The 17,471-nt window shown below is 36.9% G+C and overlaps 1 protein-coding gene across 7 annotated transcripts in view; it reads left to right on the top strand.

Moving 5' to 3' along the window:
* dock3 (dedicator of cytokinesis 3) overlaps positions 1 to 17,471 on the top strand; it is a 228,867-nt gene that overhangs the window by 163,928 nt on the left and 47,468 nt on the right. For all 7 annotated transcript variants that reach the window (XM_046875282.1, XM_046875279.1, XM_046875280.1 and 4 more), the window contains 5 exons: positions 2,913 to 3,001; positions 5,746 to 5,871; positions 14,176 to 14,300; positions 14,441 to 14,603; positions 16,624 to 16,730. In XM_046875282.1, coding sequence (XP_046731238.1) covers positions 2,913 to 3,001; positions 5,746 to 5,871; positions 14,176 to 14,300; positions 14,441 to 14,603; positions 16,624 to 16,730 — 610 coding nt within the window. The remainder of the gene's footprint in view (positions 1 to 2,912; positions 3,002 to 5,745; positions 5,872 to 14,175; positions 14,301 to 14,440; positions 14,604 to 16,623; positions 16,731 to 17,471) is intronic.

The following is a 17,471-nucleotide window of genomic DNA, read 5'->3' as shown; positions in this document are numbered from 1 at the left end:
ACTTTATTCATAGCTGCTCTTTATTTGAGCGGATTTCATGCATGACAATCGCATGCAAGTTCCTGGTTGTAATTTTTGCTTTTGACATTATGTGGATGACTTTGTATGCATTTGCAGGAACTGTCCAAATAAGGGCCTCTCTTGCATTCTCATTTGTTAAACTTACAACTTTTAGGTCACTACTAAGAACTTTTATTTCTATACCAAGACATATTTTCTTCACCTAGCAACCATTGACCTAAATATTGTTTCCACAAAATGTAGCATTGATATTTGAAAGATTGCAAGCGTGCCTGTGTTTGTCACAGCCATGCAAAGGCACACTGACCCAGTTTCTGTAAATGACAGGCCCTTTCCACCTCTGATGCTTGTCTAGTGGTTGCAATGACAACTTGCCAGATGGACTCAGTTTGAGTTCCTGCAAAGCCCTTGACCTGGCACTATCACCACTATCACAGGCTATTCAGTGTGAAAATCCCTTGGCAATCGTGCTGCCACGCTTGGTGCGACACTTCATTAGCTGTCGGCACTCCCATTCTCACATTCGTATTACTTGGATGGTAAAAGTTTGCTGTATAAACAGTGCTTATGAAAGCTGACAGCATGTCTATGTGTGCTCAGATAATCACGTTTTACAACCGTGGTGAGCAGAAAAACAGGAGGCAGACGGGTTAGCAGAAGATGATATTGGAAGATGAATCTGAAAAACCAAAAAAAAAAACATTTGTCATGTTTACATTATGCACATTGAAAAGATTTTCTGTTGATATCACAGCATGTCAGAAAGCTGTGGTCAGTGTGTAGGGTCAGCTAGGATGTGGCACCTCTAAAGCAAAGAGTGTTTAGGGCCTTGCTCAGGGGCCCAACAGTGGCATCTTGGCAGTACTAGTGCTTGAACCTCCTTCTGATCAGTAAGCTAAACTGCCTTGATTGATCTACCATTGCTCTACAATGGACACAGTCTCAGCCAAAGTAAAGAGTTAAAGATTGGAAGAATATCACATCTGATGAATCTTTTTGTGAATTCAAATTTCTGTTGAACCATGCAGATGGTAGTTTGAGATTTTGACGTCAACAGCATTAATCCATTGATCCAATTTAGCTAGTGTAAATGGTTCTGACTGGTGATGATCATTTACACTGCTGCTTTGTATGTCAATATGACTTCTGCAATATCAGTGTGATTTTGTAATATATTCAGACAAATAAAGTTCTCTGAGAAAAAAATCAGCAGGGTTCGGCTTTTAGACCGATTTTAATGCACAAGTTTGACCGAACCAGATCTGAGGGCTCAGGTAGAGATTTCTCCGAATTTTCTGAATTTCAATAGAGACAAAGAACTTCACAACTCACTTTCTTTTTTGAAAAGTACATTGTGGTTTGCCTCCTAGTGCCAAAAGTTAATGATAGCTTTATTATCTTGGCTTGCACCCCAGCCTCTCTACACAACTGAACTTGCTTCTGCTAAGTGCTTGCATTGCACAAGTTACATAATAGTCAGAATGTCAGTGGGCTTAATTGATAGTGCTCTTCTCTTTCCATCTGAATACATTTGAATAAAATATAATGTATAAAACTATTATTGTTATGTGGCACAGCTTTTGAAGTTTAGAAGCATGTAAGGCTGCTCTTCTGTTTTTACACAATAACACAATAATACTTCTTTTAACCTCTTTAAAGAAGTAGATGCCGACCCAGAAAACATCCCGAACCATCTAGAGACGTACCAGCGCCATTTGGATTCCACCTCATGTAGAGTTTGGACATTAGACCTTTTTGAGTGTTTAAAGGCTATGGCATGGAGAAGCTGGTGATGAATCTATGATGATAGCAAATGTTGAGCTATTTTATGTTAGCTAGTACCTCCTGGTCCCACAAGGTCAAATTACAGTATAAGACTGTAGAAAGGACATTACTTATAATCTTATATTTCCGGTGTTCGTTTTAGTTCTCATTCTCCAGTGTTTTATTGTTTTAAAGACTATATTCACACTCTTGATATCACCCAAATGAGGATGGGTTCCTTTTTTGAGTCTGGTTCTTTCTCCTTGCCACAGTCACCGTGGCTGCTCATCAGGGATAAATGCACATCGTTCACCTTAACTCTTAGGTTCTGTAAAGCTGCTATGAGACAATGTCCGTTGTGAAAAGCGCTATAGAAATAAACTTGACTTGACTTGATTTGAATGTACAGATCTTGCCTTAAAGGTGCAGTAGGGGAATTTTAAGGCCCTCTGTTGACTGGAAGTTGAATTATGCATCCAATTGAAACACTGACGAGCCTTTTTCTCTCTCCAAATGCAATGCAAATGTATAATGTACCTGAGTAAAAGATATGCTCAAGTCATTTAGCTGGGTAATCAGGGGGTGAAGCTATTTTCCAGGCCTGAAAATTTAATGCCGAAATGCATAAAAAAATTAAAGATACACATACAATATGGTGATATTATGAATCATAGTTTACTAAGATGATTTGAATGTGTCTTTACTTGTATAAATGTCAGATTTCAAACAACATCTTTACTGTTTGTTTTTGCCAATAGTGCAAAGAGGCTTAATTGCTTGTATTACTTTAATTGCCAAAATAGCGTTTTTCTCGATATCAGTCTGGTTTTGGCACTTGAGAAAAAAGAAATAATTGAATCAGTGTATCTGTTTTACAAATGGAACATGTCCAAAGTCACCCAGTCTTGGCTACCAGCCTTAGACTATTGGTCATTATTTTCCCAACTCTTAATAATAAGAGACAGCCTACTTTCAATGTTCGCTCCTCATTCGGCCCTATTTGAAGGATCGAGAGCTTACATCTCTAGGTTAAATGGTGTCTCTATTAGAATGCTGAAACTCAATCTCACCTCTTTCTACACATAATTGATTGCTTCTTTGCTTTCTCTTTTTTTGTGTTACTCCAGGTGCAACAATGAGAATGAGTGGTACCAGATTCATGAAAACATCATCCGCAAGTCCAGCACCAAATACACTGCACCTAGCACCAATTATGGTATGTTATGCATGTTCTGTGGAGGGTTTTTAGAAGGTTTTTCTCAGCTTAGTCTCTTTAGGTTTAATCCCTCACCCCCAGGTTGGGAGACTGTTTAGCCCAGTAATGATCTATGTTAGATTCTTAGATTCAAAACTGATAAGTTGAATATTGTGGTATCTGACATCCTCATGTTAGAGCTCTGACACATTAAGGCAACTGGAAAAGAAAAAATCTGTATTTAACAGTAGGCCTCTATGTAAATAATATAACGTGAAAGAGACTGGAAGATGAATCCCGATCACACGCTAGACCAAAATGCCTAGCGTGTATACGACTAGAGGTTTCAAAAGTGTTTCATAAATCTAGAAAATGCCACTGACCGTATTTCAGCAGTATGTCATCATCCCCAACTACATCCTCTCAAAAGAAGGCAAAACGGTTTGAAGCTGGAAATGCTACTTTGATGACCTAGTATTTCTTCTCCTTGGGTACTGAATTAACAGAGTAAAGTGTTCTGAATCAAAAGAGACAAATATATTTTATAACCTTTACTTTTGGTGCTGTCACATTACAGAAATTTAGCTTAAGAACTGTAATGTTTAAATCACATGACATATGTGGTACTGTATACTTGGTAGACTTGTTTTTGGCATACACTTGTTTACTTCCTATGACAGAATGTGCACTACTGAAGCCACTTACATCATTGCTTTTTGTTTCTTTTTATTGTACTGATTTTTAAGTCGTTCTGACAGATTTTAAATGCTAGGAAAAACTAGGAAAATATAACAAGAAATGTTTTATTTCATGGGAAATTTCATTATCATGTGGATAGCAGGATGTAATTAGAAGGCACGGTACAAAACAGTATTTAATAAGACCACCAAAATTAATGTTCAGTTACCACCTGTTATCAATCTAACAAATAGCACGCAAAAACTCATACACTTAAACATGAGCTGAAATTGCACAGTGAAACAGTGGGGGGAAACACATGGATGTTAAAAAAAGTTCAAAATGAAGACAAAGTGCAAGTTCAAGGGCTAACAGACAAATGCTTTAATCCTGTAACTGACATTCCTTTGTTTAAATGAGCAAACTTTTGTCAGATGTAAATGATTTAAAAGGGCATTAATCCCATTGATATGCCATTAGATTCCGTAATGAAAATACTGCTGCATACAGAATAAGCTTCTACATATAATATTATATCATTACACTGTTTCACTTTTATGCAATCAAATTCGGATTTGATAACATTTATAATATTGGACAACAGATGGCCTCACATTTGACTCTAGAAAACGTTGGTATACAGATGAGTTTTTAATCAACTCAATGACTGCATGTTGCCTAGGTGTTGTGACTGCAAAACAAGCCCAATTCATCACCCCTCCACCACCGTGGTTGACAGTTGTTATGCGGTGTTTGTGCTAATATGCTGTGTTTGGTTTTCTCCAAAGATGGTGATATGCATTATGGCCAAACATCAATATTTGAATAATCCAGTCTCATTTTCACATTTGGTGTGTCTGACGATCTAACAACCTATGCAAATACAATGTATACAAATATGTGTATGGCAAATGATTAGAAAAAAATCAGATTTTGACCACACAAAAGTGTATAACATACGGTAGCCTGGTGTAGCCAAGGTCCTCAGTTTGATCCTGAGTTTAGATCCTAAGGGTAGCTATCTGTGGGGAATTTTAGCATATTATCCCCATGTTAGTGTATTTTCCCCTTTTGGATCGCTGGTTTCTTCCTACAATCCAGACATATTCAATGCAGCTACCTCAAGTTCAAGTTTATTTTTATAGCGCTTTTCACAATAGACATTGTCTCAAAGCAGCTTTACAGAATTTTAGGTAAAATAGGTATATTTATCCCTGATGAGCAGCTTGGGTGACTGTGGCAAGGAAAAACTCCTTTAGATGATACTAGAAAGAAACCTCAAACCAGACTCAAAAGGGAACCCATCCTGATTTGGGTGATATCAAGAGTGTGATTATAAATCTTTAAAACAATACAAAACACCAAAGAGTGAGTTCTACTATGAGTACCGGAGTGTGAGATTGTGAGTAATGTCCTTTCTACAGTCTTATCCAGTCAGTTGACCTTATAACACTCAAAGAGGTCCAATGTCCAAACTCTACATGAAGTGGAATCCAAATGGCGCTGGTACGTCTCTAGATGGTTCGGGATGTTTGTCGGTGGGCATCTACTTCATTAAAGGTCTAGAATCTTCATGAAGTGGGACGTGACTGGAGCTGGTGCATCCTTTGAATGCCTTGAAATTAAACTAAATTTCTTTGCCTTCTCAGAATCCCAATATTCTCAGTTATCAGTTTTCCTGGAATAGCCCAGATGTGGCATGTGATGTGTCACTGTTAAGGCCTGTAGGTCAAATACAGCCTGTTGCTAAGATATATTTAACAAAAAATAATATAGAAACTACCCACAGAGTGAACACCTTATATAAAGTGGGCCCATATACTTGCGGATGCACCCCACTTGCTTTTTTCCTCAGACTAGCCTGCAGAGAAGTAAAAGCACTGAAAATGTATGAAGGCTCTTTTGAGCAGCTGAAATATCAGAACTGCTATGCTCTTATGTGTGATTACTGCTTTTGTTTCTTTTCCTGCTTGAGCCTCTCATTTCAGTGTGATCTTTTGATCAAAGGTTTCAGACAAACCACAGCACCATAGCAAGTGTGTTTAACCTTTTTCCCTCCATTTCTCTCCTTCTCTGCACCTGAGCAGGTCTGATCATCTCCCTGCAGTTGCTCAGGGGAGAGACAGAACAGATCCGAAGGGAGAATCCTATGATCTTTAACCGCGGCGTCGCAATCACACGCAAACTCGGCTTCCCTGATGTCATCATGCCAGGTGAGACTTCTAAATGGTGTTTCTTATACTGTAGTTGTGTGCAGTGAGAATTTGCATTAAAGGGGTCTGTGGTCTATGTAACTGGGTTATATACATTCACTCTATCATCCAAAGATCCTTAGTGGTCAATGGCATACTCTGCCCCCTGTTACTCGCAGTGACACTAAACAGTAATGGGCATTTTTGAGCTTATGAAGCGCAGAAGTTTGCAGAAGTTACACCACCCCAGTGAGCAGCAGTTTCAAGAGATAAAGTTGGCTTGCTTCACATGTCTTGGAGCGAGCACACAATAGCCTCCACCCCCTAGACTGGTAGCTGTTGAATAAGAGTGTAGACACAATTGATGGGTGGGAATTGGCCAAGATTAAATTATGTAGAAAACTGCACACAAAAAAGTGTGGCATTCTTTACCATACAAAAAAAATACGTTGTTTCTTCTAAATTACATATCTACACATAGACATGAATGAAATTGTCTCTCTTCCAGTTGGAATACAATATGTAAATTGCTGGAAATTTCTGAGAACTTTGTGAGTGTAGTGCAATTAAAGACTACAATGCAATAGAAGTAGTGTTCTGGGATTTCACTGAGAGTATTGTATTCTTGCGACACTTTCATTTGCGATAAATTTAATGTTAAAATACTAGTAAACAATCAAAAGTAAATACAGTTGCTTGGAGTCAAAAAGATTTTATTTCAAAGGTGTAAGATTTAGCTAAAGTCTTCTATACTGTGTTCCCCTGAAATGCCTTGAGGTTCCTGGTATGTGTTCTTCACCTGATTGGGCAACGTTGGCGTTTTTATACGTCTATAAATGCTGAGGCAGCCAAAATATTGTGTTTTTCCTTTGAACAGTTGTTGTACTACAGGCTTTCACAATGTCAGGAGAACACCTCTGGAAATGTTTACAATTTACATTCTGGCTTAAAACTCGCTGACCTTACTTTTAAGCGCATTTTGAACAATGTGCTGAAAATGGGTCCATTTTCAGCTGTTGTCAGGTTATACAGATTACAAACATGCAAATGAAACAGCCCAGGAAATAATACAATCTCATCTCTGTCATTATAACATAAACCACAGCATATAATCGGAAAAAAAAGTGAACTGTGTTTAACGGAAAAGAGAAGAGAGGATGATTATTCTCGGATGTGCACTCAATTCTAGACCTAGTGGTTAAATGGTTAGATGGACCACATTAAAAAGTGCAATCCCTGTGACTCAGCAGCAAGCCCAGGGGGATGGCACCTATGCTATTATTAAGTCTAACTTTATTTATACCCGTGTGCAGTTCAGGATCTCTGACTCACACCATTTGGAGTTGCAGCACACACACATACTTCCTTGCCACAAATCCTCAGACTGAAAAAAGTCCATTTGGCAGGAACCCCTATGTGCTGATTGGACCTAGGCACTCTTTTCCCAAATGTGGGGTCTGTTCCCTTCAAATGGATGTGGATTGATGGGATATGAGTTTCTCTCAATCTATATTCTAGTCAGCACCCTCAATTATGCATGGCCATCCTCTCAAAATTCTCTATTTGAGCCAGATAAAGAACTGCCTTTATATTTGTCATCGTTAGCATCTGAAAGACGCCATTTATAATCGCAGCTAAGGCTGTGTTCAAATGCAGCATTTTGAAATGTCAATAAGTCAGTAAAGCCTGGAGAGTCCTTGGCACCAAGTGGTATTTATGTGTGCATTTCTAATAAGGCCTTGGAATGAATTGCACTATAATGCCTGGAAGAAAACTATGTATTATGGGATTTGGGAGATTTGTGTTTTGTGAGATGGAATGCAGTGGAAATATACCTTATAGTGACAAATATATGTAGACACCTAACCATCAAATTCATATGCTGCTTTTCTCCAATACTGTTGCCACAAAGTTTGAAGCACACAATAGTATCGAATGTCGAAAAGTGCTTTAACATTAAAAGTTGTCTTTTATTGGAATTCAAGCCTGTCCCATCATGGCATTACACTTGTTCACTCCATTATTTGGTGGTTTTGAGATTGAAGTGGAAGTGCTTGTGTGGCCACCACAAAGATCTCAAAGATCTTACTAATACTCCAGTAAATAAATCAAGCAAATCCTCAGAATCTACTATTTTTTAGTAGAAAGCCCTCCCAAAAGAGTTTTTCTAGAAACATCACTAGACTAAATCTGTAATGCATTGGTCAACTAGCAAATATAGTATATGCGATTAGTCAGTTGTTTACATACTTTTGGAAATGTAATGTTTCATATGGTCCCAAATTATGATTCGGTTTTTGACACAGTATTATAAATAATTTGCCAGGATTAGGACTGGATCACTATGGAGAATTATCAGCATGAGAAATAATCCAAAAAATCTATATTTTCAGAATAGCATACATTCACTAATACTGCAGCATATGTGTCAGTAGATAGACAGTGCATATGGGTGACACATTAAATCTAAAAAGGACATAAACTACTTTCGTGCTCTATTGGGCATCCAGAACACTTTGGAATCACCACGGCATAGACTCCACATTTACACTTACATTTGTGGCATATAGCAGACGCCCTTGTCCAGAGCAATGTACAAAAGTGCTTTGAGTCTCAACATGTTTATGGAGCTCTACTAGAACAAGGAAAATCACTCTTCCAGTAGGTGTTCTCTCAGTTTTGATGATGGTGCTTTACTGAGGTAAGGATTTTTGGTGACTTTGAATGCCATAGAATTGATTGCTATCATTTTCCTCTTCATATAATAATTCACTGTTATTTTACTGCCTGTGGCCTGGGGGTTGGGCTCATCCTCCTCACCCATCAAGGTTGGAATTGTATTATCAAATGTAATCAGTGAAAAGAACTTTGCCAGGAAAAATGCACCCCATGCAGCATACCACAGCCAACACCCAACACCCAACACCCAGGCATCTCGAGCAACTGACTGAAGAATTGGAGCAGGATGTTCTATTTATATATTGTTGAAAATATTCATAATTTTATTGTGTTAATATAAATGTATTGCTGTTTAAGTTTGTATATATATATATATATATATATATATATATATATTTACAACTGAGACTTCTCATCTAAAACAGCTATTGTTTGCTAGATATTTTGGTCCACAGTCCAAAATATATTTACACTCGACTGTTCAAAGCTGATGTAACATACACTATATAGAAACATGTATTCAGGCACATTCTTTTCCAAAGTTTTACCACAAAATTGAAAGCACACAAATGTATAGGATGTGTTTTTGTATGTGGTAGCATTACATTTCCCCTTTACTTGAACTATGAGACCTAAATCTGTTTCAACCTGACAAAGTGAACAAAGCAAGCTCCATGGATGTACGGTTTACATGGGTTGGAGTGAAAGCTCTTGAGTGATGTGCTATGGGGCTTTGACCTCAACCCTACTGAACACCTTTGGAATGGACTGGAATGTTGACTGCACCCAGTATAATATCTATTAAATTATCGTCCCAGAGAAGAGCAGGATTTTATAACAATAAATGGGGACTAAATGTGGAACAGGAAGTTCATAAAGCACATGAATCTAAAGGTCAGGTGTCAACCAAATGGTGTCACCCATAGTGTAGCTAGCTATTGTTTGAAGAGACAATTTGCTAGTTTATTTCAAAGTCTTTTGTTCTGAGTTCATTATATATTAAGGATAGATTCACATATAATAATAGAATATAACTAATTATAGAATAAAACTAATGTAATTTATCAGAGCTACAGAATTATAGAGGCATAATAAATGACTTGACACTATCTGTAGTTTCATATCCCAAAGACACAAAACTTTAAACTCCTATGAAACACCAAAATATTTTAACTAATGTTTTGTTGTGTGAAAGCACAACGATTTACTGATTTTTATAAATTTGTTTTCTCACAAGTTTTGAAATCATATTTGTGTTTTTCTCCTTTCACACTGGCAATTCTGCTCTCATGGTGACCTTTAAGAAATGAAGATAGAGGATTGTAAGTGTGACACAAAAGCCTGAGTTTGTTCCCGCTGCTTGCTTAATCTTAATTTATTAACACTAGAACAGATTTTATACTGTATCTAATGTCTATGCTGTGTATTATTATTAACTCTGTTTATATCTAACCCCGATTCTGTCTGTTGTTAGAGCTTGAATCAGTAGACTTTACTGAGCTGGGAGCAGTTGATCAATTCAAACCAGCCTGAAGGGTTTTTTTTTTATGTCTTTTGAATAAATTATACTGATTTAATCCAAAACAGGACCAACATAAAAGCACACTGGAAGAATTTCAAAGGTGTTATATAATGAAATTTACAAGAAAATGTAACTCTTGAAGTTGATTACTTTTTTCAGTAGCAGGACATTTTTTAAAGAATTAAAATTAATATTGATATTAATACTGTTTTACCAAAATAACATCTTATTCATGTAGAGTTACTTTTACTTATGAAACAGCCATGAACCTATAATAACTAATGTTCTAGCAGCAAAGCTGAAGCAAAACTATCAATAGAAACCAATCATATTACGCTAGTTATATTATGTTAAGACAATTAGAACTATTTTTATATATTTTCTAATTTTTCAAAAAGATTTATGCATCATAACAAACTTAGATTTTGCAAAATGTATTCATTTGTTCACAGTTGTTTTTTGTTTTGATAGATTTGCAGTTTCATACATTTTCTTTTTACTATTAGGTGCACTTCGGCTTAAATTTTAATAAAACTTTAATGTAATAATTATAATATTTTTTAAATTTAATATTTTAGCTTTGATGATTTTACCCATTATTTTTTTTTTTTACAAAAAGAAATTTGTGATTCAACATTAATCTGGTCTAGACCGGTCTAGACTGGTCTAGACCCTTTTCCGTGTGCTCCTTCTGTGCATTTGTAAGCAGCACAATTGGAATTATCATTTATATGATATAAACCAAGATTTTGTCAGGTCCAGACACCTGCAGACATTGACTGTAGAATGTGTTTGGTAGTAACACACAATGATTACTGCTTTGCACGGCCATTTCATACAGCAAGTGTTTTGGTTGTTGGACTTGAAGTACAATTGTGACTGACGTTTTTACTGCAGACAAAACAACAGGTTGTGCATTACAATATGTGGAAAAAGCACAACATTTCTTGGTTCATAAGTTCCTACACATTACTTTTGCAGGTATGGATAGTTCTTTTTTTGAAAGATGTAGGCTCAAATTTATACCAACATGCCACATGATATTCAGTTAATATTCAGATTTTAGTATAGTTTAATTTGAGATAAAGCTGAACATTAATGAGTCCAGAATGAACAGATTTTATGCTATGATACAGATACAAATACAGACACGAATAAGAAATTTTTATTTACAAAAATTCTATTGAGACTAATGGATTACAAAAAATAAAGCAAGCATGAGGTTTTTACTTTCATGAGATCTGTTTAGTCAGATATAAAGCGCTCGGAAATTGATGACATTTGTTAGAAAATATAGTAAACTTGAACAAACAACGAAGTTCTGTGAGGTAGCTGAGTTTAAGAAATATCGTATGGTCAGAGCCAGAATTCACACAAAACACTGCTATTTTACGAAGTGGTATCAAAAAGGTCTGAGACCAGCGTGCTACAGATCCGTTCACTTTGGCCAAATGACAGCTCAAAACCTGCCAGTGCAACTCGATATTGACGGTCTGGCCCTAGGGATAAATTCTCCATGCACAATGCCACAAATGTCGAAAAAGACAACGAACATGCACTTGGTCGAGCTGTGGACCTACCTCGCCTCATTTGGGCATGGAGATGATAGGTTCTTCCACTGTAAAGACTGATGCTTCATCTCAAGGTCGAACCCGTGCACCCAAGTTTTGTCATCAGTAATGATCCTCGACATGAAGGACGAGTCGTCTGAAGGAGTTCTTGCCAGACTTTGCCACAATGTTCCTTCTGCTCCTGGGTCAGCAGCCTGGAGACAAACTTGGCAGCAACACATGGCATGTTCGAATCACATATGAGGATTGCCTGGACTGTTCCGTATGACACACTGACAATGGCAGAAATGTTGTGGATTGTTCTTTGACGATCATCATGCACAAGTTGGCGAATGGTTTCGACATTTTTCGGGCTCATTCAAGGTCTTCCTGATCTCCCGTTATCTTCTATTGATGTTGTAACGCTCTTGAAGTGTCAAATCAAATTATTAAACTTGCCGAGTTTTTTTCAAACATCTCCGTCTCAGATTTTCACCAATTTCACACAGAATTGCACATTTGCTCTTGCTGTCTATGATGAAATCGCAGACGTGGCAATATAGAAAATGTTCAGAAAAGAACCGGTTGCACATCTCCCAATGTACACAAGACGATGTTTTTGGGCACACTGACTCATGAAGTTCGGTGCTTCCTGCGACTGTGTGTGCTGTCATCTGTTGTGCTCAGTTCACTTTGTAGCGAGGTGTTTTTTGTTCTCATGCAGCAGTGCTAGATATATTCATAATGTCTTTCAAACATGAACAGAAATGTCAATCAAATATCTATCTGATCCAACCAGAAAGCAGAGACTCACACAATAATAGAAAGTTATAGAATTATTGAAAATAGAGAAACTCAAAACTTGTATAAAAAAAAGACTAAATTAATTTGAATTAATTGAGACTGGGGAATTTATTTTTTTGTTTTATTTAGCCATTCAAACTATACTCATGTATAATACATAAAACCCTCAATGTATATATGTAATATAATCATGTCACTATTATCATTCAGTGAAGAAAGGCATAGAAAAACAAGCAGTGCTCTGGGGCACTGTTAGTAGGTATTATTTCAGACAAAGTAAATGTAAAAGCAAGTATCCAGATGTTCTAAGCTTCCATTACTACAACAAATTATTTGTTTTGTATTAACATTATGTTGTCTAAAAGACTTGTACTAGAATAACGGTGCCTTTGTTTTTTTCATGTTGTTGTTTTTTTTGCTGAAGGCTAAATTTAATTCCGAGTTCACTCGGTAGCACAATACTGGGACAACACAAAACAAAATGCAAATTGCTCAGGGCATTCTGACAGCTAGGAGAACACAGCGGTGCAGCGACCGTGGGCCGATGGGTCAACTTTTTGGAAGAGATTAGCATGAGGTTAGCATGGCTCTCCCACACACAGAGAAGGGAAGAAGCGGAGGAGTAGCGCTGTGCTCTGTGGGAATAATTGGGCCGAGTTGTTGAAAGCAGTTTGTATGCATTACGGTAGACTGGCGTCAGTAATATTACATAATAGCTAGCCCTGACATTTTGTTTTATGCTAATGAAATATTTGGTGAAATTGCGTGGGTGAGCCCTGTGATTGAGGAGCAAAACACTGGGTTTTTGTCAAGACTAGAATTGTGAACTACTGGACATAATGAAATATGACATTATGTAGCGATGATTGGTATGATATTTGTGATTTCATTATGTTTTAGGTTAACATTAGGACAGTTAATCGATTGGTGTTCCTTTGTACAGCCGGCTTGTCTGATCATTTGATGATTTGATGCATTGAACATGGTCTGATTGATCATCTGAGAAAAGATTAGTAATTTTCTTTAGTACATCATAAGAGGGTCTTGATCATATAAGATGACATGGAGAACACAAATTTGTTTTGCTGAATTTTATTATATGGTCATGTAATGAAGGCTCAAACAGTTGCGTTGGCAACAGGTCAAGCAGTACTGGTTTAGAAAAAAAAAATGTAAAAACAAAAAACACAGAGTAATAAGACTTGGAAAAAACACATGCGCTGCACAAACTGAGTGCATACTTTGCATTTTCTTTTGCTTTGAATTCATGTATGAATGAATGAGAATCTCTTTTATTGTGTGTGATTAAGCCCGTGTGCATATCTCATACAGTATAACAACATTTATAACAAAAAATCATTTGAAAAGCCCTCTGAAGTCATCCAAATGTTTGGACTTATCTTAAAAATGTTATGTTTTTTCAAAATTATACATACTAAAAATACTAAGTAAACTGGAAAATAATAACACCAGTCTATTTTATTACCAGAATTGCCTTGTCTTCATACTGCAGCTTGCCTCAGAGTTTAGCTACGTCAGCAGCCACTATTAATCTTTGTCTCTCTATTACATGGCATTTTCTAAAGTAAGCACATGCTGCAAGTGTTGATCAATCTGCTTTGTCATTTGGGATTGACTATTTGTTGTTCAATTCTGGAAGTGTTTATGCTGTGAATCATGCGTGGTTAATGATTTTACATCAATGCTGTGATAAAGCAAAATGTATTGGTTATATGCTCACTTGATCCCATATTTTTGATAATGTTTTAGGTGATATCCGTAACGATTTGTACCTCACCTTGGAAAGAGGCGACTTTGAGAGAGGAGGGAAGAGCGTACAGAAGAATATCGAGGTCACAGTGTATGTGCTGTATGCCGACGGAGAGATTCTTAAGGTAGGTTTTAAATATTACATTAAAATTCTATTTTAATTTTTTGCAAAGAAGCCTATTGTATAACAGTGTATACTAACTGTTATTGTGGTGTTTATATTTTAAGAAATCTATCATCATCTGTACTCTTTTTTCTACTTTAGGACTGCATTAGCCTGGGTTCAGGAGAGCCGAATATCAGTGAACTTCGTTCACTCGTTCTCTACCACAACAACAGCCCTCGCTGGAATGAAGTGATCAAGCTGCCCATTCCCATCGATCGCTTCAGAGGCTCCCATCTACGCTTTGAGTTCAGGCACTGCTCAAGTAAGTTTCTGCAATGATTTAGCAAAATTCAACATATTCAACTGGGAAGTGATTGAGGTTCTATATTAGTGCCTGAATGATTCTGAGACACTGTTGAGGATTTATACTGTATAGAATACATACAACCTCAAATCAACACGTTAAAATATAAATAAAAACAGAAAGCAATGATTTGCAAATCTCATAAATCCACATTTTATTCAACATATATCAAATGTTTAAACTGAGGAAATGTACCATTTAAGAAAAAAAATACAAAGATCATTTTGAATTTGATGGCTGCAACACTTGTGTGGGGCAGATACACAAAACAAGCGCCGACCAATAAATCTATTGTATAATATATTATACAGTACAATGTGCAAAAGAGAACTTTACTGTATTTGTAAACATAAACACAATGTTGTGCAAAAACAGCAAGAGCAGCATTCGAGAGGTACAAAATATAATAATGTGTAAACAGTATAATATGATTATAATATAATATGGGCGGTGCTAAAGACATGGATGTGTATGAACTGAAATGAGTATTGAGTGCGTGTTTGAGTTCAGGTTGTAACAGTTTAGTATCACACAGTTAAGTGAATGCGCATGTGAGTTGGATACAGTTAAGTACTGTGTTTTAAGGAGTATTGTATTGTACTGTATTGTGAAATTAGCATAACTGAGATGTGGTCTGAGAAGCTGAGGTGGGAATGGGGCTATTCACGGTATACGCCGTGTTTGTGTAAACAAAATCCAGTGTGTTTTCCTCTCGTTGCAAAGTCCACATGCTGATGGAATTTCGAGAGCACTGATTTGAGATTTGCATGGTTGAATTCTCAGGCGATAATTAAGTCCACCCGGGTGAGCATTCTGCACGTCGCTAACAGCCCCATAGAGTTCACACAGTGCCTCCTTAGCATTAGCGCTTGGAAGAATGTACAATATGACAATGAAAGCAGTGGTGGGTTTTTCCGTGTTAAATAAAATGGCCTGCATCTTACAGTGACAAACTCCACTAGCGATAAGCAGTAGCTGAAGACAAGCACAGAGTTCTTGCACCATTCCTTGTTGATATGAACACACACGCCACCACAGCGAGTCTTACCGCACAGAGCTCCATTTCTGTTGCCACAAAACAGGGCTAGCCTGTCTAGCTGAATGGCAGCATCCGGAACTTAACATAAAATTGCAAAACAGTTGAATATGTCATCATTCACAGTACATAATATTATTTTAAAAAAATCAAAGAATCTACAGAAATGAAAGGGACAGGAGCAAAAATCACTATTGGATTCCTTTGATCTTCTGGCCCTCAGGCTGTACTCTAAATAGTCATGATTCTGTAATCATTGCATGGGCTTATTAACACCTCCAGAAACCATTGTCTGTGAACACAGTTTGTAATCCACAAATATTAAATCTCTATCATGAAAAGAAAAAGGCATGCGGGAACATGATCCAAAATGTCTTCATCCTCTTTGGACCAAAGCTCATTTAAAATGTATTGATGCAAAGTAAAAAACTATTCTGTGTTCAGACGAATATATAATTTCTTTTTGCAAACCATTGACACAAAGTCCTCTGGGCTAAAGAGGAGAGGGACCATCTGGCTTGTTATCAGCCTTCAAAAAGCCACATCCCTGATGGTATGGGAGTGCATTATTGCCTGTGGAATGGGCAGCTTGAAAGGCTCCATCAATGCTGAACCGTATATAAAGGTTTTAAAGCAGAATATACTTACATCCAGAAGACGTCTTTTTGAGGGAAGGCCTTGCGTTTTTGTTAGCAAGGCAATGTCCAGGTACGGGCCTGTCTGCAGTCTAGATCTTTCACCATTTTAAAACCTTTGGTGCACAATGTCCCAACTTATTTGTAACCTGTTGCAGCCATCAACATGAAAACTTACTATTTATTTAAAATTGTATATGTTCTCAGTTTTGTTTATATTCATATTAATTATTTATTGCAATTACATTTAGTAATTTCTGTGATGACAATATGAGCAAAGAATAAAAAGATCTTCCTATTTCTGCAGCAAAAGACAAAGGCGAGAAGAAGCTCTTTGGCTTTGCTTTCACACCTTTAATGAGGGAAGATGGTACGACGCTGTCCGATGAGTGTCACGAACTCTATGTGTACAAGGTCAGAACATTTTTTTCTGCTAATTATATCTGAATTAATTTATATTTAGCTCTCAAAATGTGCTTTTTATATACACAGACTGTGCTTCATTATTTATTTGGTTCTCATGAAGATTTAGTTATTAATCATGAGGTCTTTTTTAGCAACTGAGTATTCAATATATAATTTAACAGCAGAATATTCAAATTTATTCTTAGACATGAGTGGTATTAAAAGCAGCTAAGCAGTAGAGCACATGAAATCGATTCAAAGCACATTACACAGGGAACTGATAAAATCTCAGACAAAAGGAATCCAGAAAGAATGATTCCTTTTAAAGTAAATATGAGATAATAAAAGTGGTTCAAGTCTTATAGATGGATTAATTGGTTCATGAAATAATGTACAAACATGTAGTTTATATCTTAGAAATAGAGCTTACTTGTAGACTAGTTTATGTTGACGTACTCTAAAGTATTTTGATACAAAATCAGAGTCAATAGCTACAGACCTCAAAACCTCATGTGGCCTATAGATCAGCTCAAGAACAGTGCGTAGAGAGCTTCATGGAATGGGTTTCCATGGCCGAGCAGCTGCATCCAAGCCTTACATCACCAAGTATTGCAAAGTATTGGATGCAGTTCTGTAAAGCACACCGCCATCAAACTCTAGAGCAGTGGAGACGTGTTCTCTGGAGTGACGAATCATGTTTCACTGTCTGCCAATCCGATGGATCCGTCTGGGTTTGGCGGTTGCCAGGAG

This window comes from Silurus meridionalis, chromosome 19 (assembly GCF_014805685.1).
Source record: "Silurus meridionalis isolate SWU-2019-XX chromosome 19, ASM1480568v1, whole genome shotgun sequence".
Lineage (NCBI taxonomy): Eukaryota > Metazoa > Chordata > Actinopteri > Siluriformes > Siluridae > Silurus > Silurus meridionalis.
The sequence above is the reverse complement of the archived record's forward strand: the minus strand, read 5'-3'. Positions and strand labels throughout refer to the sequence as shown.